Source organism: Marmota marmota, unplaced genomic scaffold (genome assembly GCF_001458135.2).
Source record: "Marmota marmota marmota unplaced genomic scaffold, marMar, whole genome shotgun sequence".
Taxonomy (NCBI): domain Eukaryota; kingdom Metazoa; phylum Chordata; class Mammalia; order Rodentia; family Sciuridae; genus Marmota; species Marmota marmota.
In genome coordinates, this window is record NW_026000101.1 from 8,432,833 (window position 1) to 8,444,342 (window position 11,510).

At 34.9% G+C, this 11,510-nt stretch overlaps 1 protein-coding gene across 1 annotated transcript; it reads left to right on the forward strand.

Annotated features, from left to right (window-relative positions):
• The first annotated feature begins 2,992 nt into the window (after positions 1-2,992).
• On the forward strand, positions 2,993-4,130 carry LOC107147892 (olfactory receptor 13C4-like). The gene has a single exon (XM_015492498.2). The coding sequence runs from the start codon at positions 3,038-3,040 to the stop codon at positions 4,067-4,069; it is 1,032 nt and encodes a 343-aa protein (XP_015347984.1). The 5' UTR covers positions 2,993-3,037; the 3' UTR covers positions 4,070-4,130.
• Positions 4,131-11,510: the final 7,380 nt, after the last annotated feature.

Sequence of the window (11,510 nt, forward strand, 5' to 3'; positions counted from 1 at the left end):
TTTGGAATTTTTATCAGAGTCAAATCCGTGATGATTTACAGAGAAAGTAATATTCACATCAAGTCAGCTTTTAGTGAACTCCACTAATACAAATATCTTAGTTCATATTGTTACATTTCTGCTAAAAACACCTCATATCATACTGTATGATGTCAAGCTTGGAGAGCTGCTAATGTCAGTTGTGGGCTAACACTTACCCCTTGCTTTTTGCTTTCTAAACATGAACCCTTTCCCCTCCAAAAGAAGTGTCACAGTCTCTCCCTGGGTTTAGACTTTTGACATACTAGATTCATTTTCCTTACTGGAAGGGCTTGCCACCATTCCTCCTTAGCATCCTTAGCAAGTACCTTGTGCATAGAAGACATGCTGCCGATTTGCCTACTCCTAATTTTGGCTCAACTTCTCCCTTTTGGGTTATATCCTCCTCTTTTCTTAGAAACCTGCCTAATTCTTTCCATGCTTCTAGATCCAGCCTAAGTCTTAAACTATTCCTGAAGTCTTCCTTGTAGGATAATTTCTTCTTCTGGGAAAAATCTATAATTTTAATCCAAAGTATAATATATAAACATAGTTATAAAATATTTCCATATGTACCTTTTCTAGATTCCTAATTGAATGGTGAACTTTATAATAACAATATGTTATTTATTTATTTATCTTTACTATACTTGGAACAGCTTCCAAGCTAAGCTGTTAATGATATCCTAAACATTTTATAGTAGTTTGGAACAAGTTTATTTTCCTTAAAAATGTGTCTTTCAGTAATTTTGAGTGCTGCTGTCCTCTCATCTCTGCTCTCAGCTGTGTCATTAATTTAGGGAAAAGACCCTGGAAGAGGGGAATGGGGGATGAAGAATAGGCAAATAGACACCAAGAGAAAAAAGCTGGGGCCAGGGGGAAGGCAAACCATGATGGAGTTTGACTGACCCAGAGCTAGCTTAGCACATTTATTTTATAGGTTTTGTCATTAAAAGATTATTTGTGAGAAAGTGTCAACAAAGCAGGCAATCTGGAGGACACAGGACTGACTACCAAGACGTAGGGTTATCTTGTTATGTTCAGAATTCTCTATCCCTGGAAGCTGGTGGTGCCTGAGCCAAGGTCCCAACTGATACAACTCTGTGCCTTTGCCCAGTTTCCTCAGGGCTGGCATCACCCTAGCAACTGGGCCATCTTGACCTGCACCTTCCTGTTGGAAGTTCCCAGCCCAAATGCAGCCACAAGGCAGTCAGACCACGATTCCCATCACTGCTCTCTACATTTGAGTATTTAAAAATGAAAGAAAGAAAAGAAAAACTCAACTCATCATTAGCTAAATAAACAATCCATTGCGAAGACTTAAAATATAATTATTATTGAAAATAAAAGAAGAGATCATGGGGAATTTATTACTTGATTTTCAAAAGGTATGACACTTTCGGTAGGCCTGATAAGTGTAGGAGGAAGCCTTGTTTCACTATCCACTCTGTCTCTGTGTCTGATAAAAAAAAAAATCCTTGAATTTCTGATTGATGTAGCGCTATGTTTATATAACATTTAATGTTGCAGAGAGAAATTTGAAAAAGAAATGTGTCAATGTGGAGTTTTCTTTAAACACAAAAAATTATGTTCCTGAATTTTTCTAGGTTGTTACTCTAATCTCTTATAATTAAGCACTCTTTTGTCCCCCACCAAAATTGGTTTGAATTAGGAACATCGAGATAAACTGCAAACTCAGTGTAGTTATAAACCTTGCAAGTCAAGTGCTTTGGCATACAATTGCAAAAACATCACCTGGGGTACTTATGAGAAATTCAGATCTCAGGATTTGCCCTGAGCACTAAAATGTGATCTGAATATTCCCCATTTTGAAAATTAGTGAATCCATGAAACTGTACTTCAAACTCAATTATTTCCTATCTTGGTCAAGTCCAATCTTTTAATATTTGCCAAAGAATAGGGATACTATAAAGAACATTATACTTTGTAAAGCATATTAATGATAGTATAGATGCACACATATTTGTATAAAATATTTAAACATGCTTACAATTTTTAGGTTGGCTTAAGCAAAATTTCAAACTCTGAAGCTGCAGAATGAAATAAGTGAAGATACTGTGTAATGTTTTCTGAAGATTCTCTATCTCATTTATGTGGAACTGGTCAACCCAATGGTCTTGTCATAGAAAAATCAAACAAGATAATAAGAGTCAGCTGAAATATAGGATCAACTCTAGCTATGTATTGAGTCAGATGTTATACTTCAGTTTATGTTATTTAATTTATTATGATAATATGTTGATAAAATATGCAATTAAACTGATTAATACAAGATATTGATCACTATAAAAAGAAGCAAATTTAAAAGTATTGGTTATGAAAGAAATATGTTTAAAAAAATCAAAACTGCTACAAAGTTTTGACTACTTCTAAAATTCCAGCCCTGGAATTTTAACCTCTCTATTGCTCTTTCACTAGTTCAAATGACATAAAGAAGTCAGGCTTATAGGTGGTACTTAGCCAGGGACTGTAGAAATACCAATCCAGAAAGCCGTTTTAACAACAGAAAAGATTACTTCTATATGTGTATCTGGCATACATATAGATTTCCTTCCTTTGTTAGCTCCTTTTTGATATGATACACATATAGAAATACCTGTGAGATAATTGATATGATACACATATAGAAGTATCTGTGAGAATAAAAAAAAGTATTCTCTTGCCATGCGACTATCTTTCTGTGGGAAGAACATTATCAATCATTTTACATGTGAGATAGCTGTCCTCAAGCTGGCTTGTGCTGATATATCCCACAATATTATTACCATGTCAAAATCAAATACGGCCTTTCCGGTTCTCCCACTACTGGTCATTTAAAAAAAAAATTCTCACAGATACTTCTATATGTGTATCATGGGTAAATATCTATGTATTGTCAATGGGATATAGTTTTTTCATTATTAACTATTTCTTTGTTTTTTAGTAATACATATTATTGAAAATAATTTCCAAGCTTCAAGAAAGAACTCCTTCTAACATTCTAAAAAAATGATTGTTCATGTACATTGTAATTTTGTTTCTTGGAAATATATGTATATTATGCTGGGTCATATTTGATATTCTGAAAATGAGTGAAAAGGATAAAATTAACCTGACATTTGTGTCAGAATTTCTTCTTCTGGGTCTTTCTGGATACCCAAAGACAGAACTCATTTACTTTGCCCTGATTCTAATTATGTACCTAGTGATTCTCAGTGGCAATGGTGTTCTAATCACAGCAAGCATCTTTGATTCCCATCTTCACACTCCTATGTACTTCTTCCTGGGCAACCTCTCCTTCCTGGATATCTGCTACACATCTTCTTCTGTACCCTCAACATTGGTGAGCTTAATAACAAAGAAAAGGAATATTTCCTTCTCTGGATGTACAGTACAGATGTTCTTTGGATTTGCAATGGGATCCACAGAATGTTTACTTCTTGGTATGATGGCTTTTGATCGCTATGTGGCCATCTGTAACCCTCTGAGGTACCCCATCATCATGAGCAAGGGGGTGTGTGCACTGATGGCCTCTGTATCATGGCTGTTTGGTGGAATCAATTCGGCTGTGCAAACCTCTCTTGCCATGCGACTGCCTTTCTGTGGGAAGAATATTATCAATCATTTTACATGTGAGATCTTAGCTGTCCTTAAGCTGGCTTGTGCTGATATATCTCTTAATATTATCACCATGTCAATATCAAATATGGCCTTCCTGGTTCTCCCACTGCTGGTCATTTTCTTCTCCTACATGTTTATCCTCTACACCATCTTGAGAATGAACTCAGCCACAGGGAGACGCAAGGCCTTTTCTACCTGCTCAGCTCATCTGACTGTGGTGGTCATATTCTATGGCACCATCTTCTTTATGTATGCAAAACCCAAGTCCCAAGACCTGACTGGGGAAGAAAAATTGCAAACTTCGGACAAACTCATTTCTTTATTTTATGGGGTAGTGACCCCCATGTTGAATCCTATCATCTATAGCTTGAGGAATAAGGATGTTAAAGCTGCTGTAAAACATATGCTAAACCAAAAACCTATTCAATAAGAACATCAGAAATCCAAGTTTTTTTTTTTTATAAGAAGCACAAGATGGACTCATAGGTAAATCAATGAGAAAATTTTGGTAGAAACTAGGAAGAAACATTTTCTCTGTCTTCATTAACCTTGTTCAGCAAGAAAGGTTGAGAAATACAATTTGCTACAAACTCTGTTTCCAACATGTCATGATCCAAATCTTAAAAACACCCTGAATCCCATTTGAATCCCATTCTTGGTGATGCATGAAAAGAGTATTTAAAGTGAACTGTGTGGGTCAGTGGAGAACAGTCACACATAAGCTTTGGAAACAGGGATACAAGAGTACAAATTCTCCAATTCCCCAAACTAGCTAAAGTATATTGGATAAATTATTCATTTTTCTCTATGTCATAGCTTTCTTACCAAGAATAAGGAAAGAAAGAAAGAAAATGCAGTTGTTAGTGTCATTTAACATTTCAATAAGTTAGAGAAAACAACTACCATAATGCCAGTAACATTCTGTCCTGAAATTTCAGAATTGAAAATAAAACTATATTAAGCACTAAAGATTAGTACTTAGCATCTCTTTACTCTAGTAAATAATGGTTAGAGTCAGACATCTCCCTGCAAAACTTACACCATTCATAGAAATCACACCATCCTTATTCACAAAGAGGAGATTGATCAGGCCAGGAGAAGAAATAAGAAGTGTGAAATGAATGTTGGGAAGCATTTCACTAATGTCCCAGTGACAGGAGAGAAACTGTTTCTGTTCCCATTTCGGTGAGGAGGCTGATAAAAGCCTCTTAAAATTTTGAGAGCCAACAAAGGAAGGGAATCTGGCATCTGGCTTGATGAGTGGAGGCCTTAAGAGTTCTCAAGGATGCAGACTTGCAGAGTAAACTAGTCAGAAGAGAGAGGAGGGTAGGTATTCTACACAGAAAACAAACAGAAGCATTTCAAGATGTTCTCACAAGCTCACAGTGAGGGATGAACAGTTAGTGATTGGAGAAAGGAATCAATTCTTGTTGTTTTCCAATGAGGGGATACTCCTCGGTAAATCTAGAATAATATTTTCCTTTTTTGGTATGTTACTTGTTATAAGTCCAATTTTGAGCACAGGCTAACGTTGGGCTGTAACATCCCGATTTCCCATGGTCTCTGTGATACCTGGGTTTTGACTTCATTTTCCTACTCAAGTTTCCTTTTCGTCATCTTTATTAGAGTTACAACTTTATCCTCCCTCTTCTACTCAGATCTTCACTTTTTTGGCCAATCCTCTTCTTTCAGGTAGGCTAACTTCTACCTAAGTGTTCAGATACTGCTGTGCTGTGACTATCTGCACATAAGTGGATATTACTGCAGAGCACCTAGAGCTGAACATCTGTGCCTCTCCTCCATCCCCTCCATAAGTCCTACATTTACATCTGATCCCTGGCTATCTCCCTTTACTGTTTGATCTCTTTAAATAGGTTTTGGCCTATAAAATATTATTTCTATTGTTTTAGCCAACTCCTTAGCACCTAACCTTAATTTCCTCCACAATACCAAAATAGTCAGCATCTTCTGTGTATGCTTCCATCATATTGAACTCATCATCATCTGGCATAATACCAATAGATATGTATGAGTGGATGTAATCTAGCTTTGGTATAGACAAAATGTGCCCATGTTAACCAGTGGTCAGAAAACCAATAGATTAGATAACAAATTGTACTCTCTGGAAAATTGGAAAATCTCTAACAGATTTTAAGTATATTAAATTTTGACTAAAATTCATGTTCTTTAAATTTCTAAGAAGCATCAATAATAAGAAAGAAAAAGTGCTGTATTTTAGCCATCTCCCCAAAATGTCACTTTTAGTGTTTCTGCTATTAATTACTAGTCATATATTCATCATGTTTTTTATTTTGATTTATCAGTGATGTAGTATAAGCACTTTTTTAATGTATGAGTTTTATAGGATGAATCCAAGAAGTAACAACAATAGTCCAGATGATATGAACATTTCTATTTCTGGCAACATTACCCTTATAAATGTCATATTATCTATGTTAAACACAATTACAAGAATTTACTCAAACACGTTTTTAATTCTTATTATATTCATACAAACATATTTATGTATCTCTATATTATTTCATGCATGTTATATGTATATTAATTTTCTCTAAGTATAATGCACTTAATATTTTTCTTTAAAACAGTTTTTAGAAATGTTAATTTAAAAATATTTAATAGAAGATCAAGAATAATTTAACAAAACCCCATGTACATGTTATACAGCTTAAATAATTATCATACATGGAAAACCATCTTTTATCATGTCTGTGCTCATTAATTTTCATCTTCAAGATTATTTCAAGGCAAATCCTGGCATAATTACATCATAATATATTTTATATTCTATAATTATGCTCAGGATATTAAATTGTGTGGAAATACCACAAATGGCAACAACCCAACAACCACCATTCACATTGTAGTTCAAGGGAATACACCTTCTGAAACACGTAAACTCTGATATGAATGACACCTCCAATACTGAAGCAAATATGAGGACTGGAGTCCACCATATGGGCACATGAGCCATATAAAATCCATCATTTGTCATTCTACTGAAAAGTTACTGTAAGATAATGTGGGCCATATGTTGATTGATTTTCTAAATTCCAAGAGAGGACTTTTTTTTAAAAAAAACACTGAACACTTGCCCAGAGTTGGATATTTTACAAAGCACTTGCAACTTCAGAGTGTACACTCATGCAACTTTAGTGTGTGTACTCATACAACTTCAAAGTATATACTCATGTGAAACTTTGTTAAAGATATGACATGGTCCTGGTGTAGGAAGATATTTCCGGACCAAAAAAATTCTAAAAGTTTATTTTTACCTCTCAGGAGAATATAGTAGAATGTTTTTGTCACTGTTGGCTTATACACCAATCATGTTGTCACCATTACTGCTTATTCGTTGAGTAGAATTTGAATATATGTCATTGGTCCCAAATGTTCCTCAGGAGACTACCATACACGTACTAGTAACTTCCAAATACACATAGTTTGTTTGGGTATGCCAAGAAGCTGTCATAGGCTCCATTTCTCCCATCACTTGCTTCTCCTTTTTTCCACTTTTCATTTATTTATTTTTTCCAGATTATCCTTCTTGGAGTAGGACTGTTATGTTCACCCAGAGAATGATCCATAAAATTGGTAGCAACTGTGGACAATATTTAGCCCTTTATTATTCTCAGTTATGTGAAGTAGGGTTGGGTAGGTACAAGTATAGTGATTAGCATTATCCAGCAGTTTGGAAAAAGACCAAAACATTTATTTTTTTTTTAATCCTCATGAAACATGTGTCAAACTTCTTTTTTTTCAGGTAAATTATTTATTTTTTTCTTTGAATAATTTATTTTTTTACTTCCATATTTATTTATTTTATTCTTTTTAATTGCTTTTATTTTTAAATATATAACAGTGGAATGCATCAGTATTCTTATTACACATATAGAACACAATTTTTCATATCTCTGTTTGTATATAAAGTATGTTCACACCAATTCATGTCTCCAAGATACCATCTCACTCCAGTCAGAATGGCATCTATTATGAAGACAAACAACAATAAGTGTTGGCAAGGATGTGGGGAAAACGGCACACTCATACATTGCTGGTGGGACTGCAAATTGTGCAGCCAATATGGAAAGCAGTATGGAGATTCCTTGGAAAACTGGGAATGGAACCACCATTTGACCCAGCTATCTCTCTCCTTAGTCTATACCCAAAGGACTTAAAAACAGCATACTACAGGGACACAGCCACATCAATTTTTATAGCAGCAAAATTCACAATAGCTAAACTGTGGAACTAAACTAAATGCCCTTCAGTAGATGAATGGATAAAAAATTGTGGCATATATACACAATGAAATTTTACTCAGCAATGAAAGAGAATAAAATCATGGCATTTTCAGGTAATGGATGCAGTTGGAGAAGATAATGCTAAGTGAAGTTACCCAATCTCCCCAAAAAAACAAATGGTGTTTTCTCTGATGTAAGGTGACTGACTCATAGTGGGGTAGGGAGAGGGATCATGGGAGGAATAGAAGAACTCTAGATATCACAGAGGAGTGGGAGGGGAAGGGAGGGGGCAGGGGTTTAGCAATGATGGTGGAATGTGATAGACATCATTAATCGTGCTTTAAAAAGCAGAGAACTAAGAATGATTCATATAGTCATTCTTCTGGTAATTTAGACAGTAGTAATATTTAGATATACTATTGTGATATCATGTCCAACAAATGATCAGTCTTTTGGAGTTTATAAATGCAACAAATGTCCCACTAATATAAGATCAGGGAAAGAAAAAAAAATGGGAACAGAGAATTTTCTATGAGCACCTATTTCAATTATTGCCATCTTCTCTCTATCTTCTCCTACAGGCTTTCAATAATATATCCAAGGCTTAGTTCCCTTTAATTCTTTGTATGTTAGGTTTTAACACTCTTCATGTAGTTGTGAAAGCCATACCTTTAGTCTCTTAACACACTCTAGTATTGTTAGAAGGACTTTCAAATATCCATTTCAATTTTTACTAGTCTACAATTCTGTGGAATGGGAATAAAATTAAATCTATTGCTTGTGCTACTTTGCAACTCATTTTTAAATATCACATGCTATACCTTAATGATATAACCAATATCCAAGTTAAAAAAAAATACTTTTGCACCAGGCCCTGATATTTGCAGTAGTAATTACTTGACTTGCCATGTATGCAAATCCAAACCCAAAACAAATGTCTCTCTCAATCAAGATTCACAGCTATCCACCTGGAAACAAGGGTAATGGGCCAATGTAATACACTAGCCACCTGTAGCTCTTCTGCATATTTTCTGTAGAAAGACCATAACTGTTTTTAGTCTCTGATTTTTCTAATAACAAATGAAACAAGTTGGGGGAATATTTTCAACTCTAGAGAGAAGAGGGACACATAATTTTTTTATAGTTTGTTGCATTGGTTGAAGACCTCTATGCCCTCTTATCTTATACCCCAAACAGGCTACTTTCAAAGAGAGAATAAAAGCTCCCATTGTTGGTTTTAGTCCTTTCCTGAATTTGGAAGGGAAGTTTTATAATAAGACATGAACATGCCCCCACTTTGATAATCTCTCTTCAGGTTAATAAATTAAGGTATCTCAGAATTTACATGCTAAACAGGAATCCTATGCTGTTACATAAGGCCTGCATTTTCAGGCTATACTACTATTCCATTAGCTATCATCTGAAAATTGGTAAAAATTCATGAGTCATTATCTCATTATCTAGTTCCTCTGATTCATAAGGAAGACTGTTCTTAATTCTTCCTAAATCAAATGCTATTATTACTTGGGGACATCATTTTTTCATATTTATTCATTTTTATAATATGGTTCAAGTACCTATTATAGTAAAGAAAAAAACATGGACACATATCTTTTGTATTTACTATACATATATTATGGGTTATGGTATATGTTTTGGTGTGTGTTTTTATTTGTGCATGTTTGTGTCTGTGCATGTATAATACAATTCCTACTTTCTTAAGTATATTGTCATTTTTTAAAGTTCAGTTATTTTACAGTAAAACATGGCATCTAGTAGTAAATTACTATAATTATCTAAGCATTAATATTCATACTGTACCTTAACAGACTTGACTAAAACACTTGAAGTCAATAATATGCTCTTTACTTATCTGAATTTATGTCCCAAACTATTCATCCCAGACTTTAAAAAAAAAAACTTCTATGGCCTTAACGTATGAATTCACTTTTGTTCTTGGATTTATTTATAGTATGGTTTGCAGGTTATATACTTAATGGTATATTTGTATTTTTTCATCCCAAAAACTTGGTGATTTCATTCTGTATGAAATTAATTTATCATGAAGAATGAAGAGAAAGTAAGGTAAAAGGAAAACAATAATGCGTTGAATTCACAGTGTACTTGTTTTATGTCACTCATCTCTATAATTTTTTCAGGTATGGTTTCATTTATATAGTTATTATTTGAATTATTTAATCTCTTTGAATTAATTTTACCTTAGTAGACATCTTTTAAACTAATGATTTTTTTGTGTTTCGTAAACTTTGGTTTGTTGAACATTTCCTGTTATCAAAAGTAACAAGGACTGGTGTATGTTATGTTCATATTGACATTCAGTTCAGCCTATATTCTCAGCATCACTCTTAATTGGCTATGTGAGACACTGTAACTACTCTTCAGAAGTTTCCCCATTCCACAGATCTTTCACTCCAACTTTAAATTGCTTTGGGTATTGGGGAACAATTATAATAATTATTGCATGACCAATGTTTACTCTTCCACATGTAAGGAATTGAGCATCACTTGTTAAACTGAGAGCTTACTGAAAATGAACATTTGGACCCATTAAGTTGTCCTGAACTTAAGTCCACAAATACTGGTCTGGTAACTAATTTGATAATCTGGAAAGCAACCTTCCCCAATTCAATCAAAACTCATCTGTACGTACAAAAACTGTGTTTGGACATAGTTGTACAGGGATAAGCAACAGAGATGAACTGCTTTCCAAGTCCCTTGTCTCCCAATACACATAGTAACCAAGTTCACTTGCTGGAAGTAGAGGACAACCAAAGGCAGCAATTTAGGTCTGGCGCAAGGTGAACTGGATCAGTGAGGGAGTTTCTGCCTGGGAGGGGATGGCAGAGCAGGCGCAGAAGTGGTTTAGCATCCTAACATGCATTGTAGTTACATTTTTCTGGAAAGGGTAGTAAACTAAGGCTTCTTAGTCCTGGATCCCAGAAGGGCTGGGTCTGGAACATTGCCACCATGCCCTGTAGGTCAGTTTCTTACAGTCATCTTCCTTTTGCATTCATGGTGGGTTGATCAGAGTGCTCATGTCCCTCATCTGTGGCATCTCCTGACAAATGTGTGATCCCCACTTCAATAGGATATTAATTTATTCTAACAAGTTTGCAGGGTGAGTGATTTCACAGCCAATGTTTCATAGTCTGAGGCAAGCGATTATTCCCACAACCTGGAACATTCTTTTTTTTTCAGTTCTTTTTTTATTCTTTTTTTATTATTAGTTGTTCAAAACATTACAAAGCTCTTGACATATCATATTTCATACATTTGATTCAAGCAGATTATGAACTCCCATTTTTACCCCGTATACATATTGCAGATTCACATCGGTTACACATCCACTTTTTTACATACTGCCATACTAGTGTCTGTTGTATTCTGCTGCCCTTCCTATCCTCTACTATCCCCCCTCCCCTCCCCTCCCCTCTCCTCCCATCTTCTCTCTCTACCCCATCTACTGTAATTCATTTCTCTCTCTTGTTTTTTTTCCTCATTCCCCTCACTTCCTCTTATATGTAATTTTGTATAACAATGAGGGTCTCCTTCCTTTACCATGCAATTTCCCTTCTCTCTCTCTTT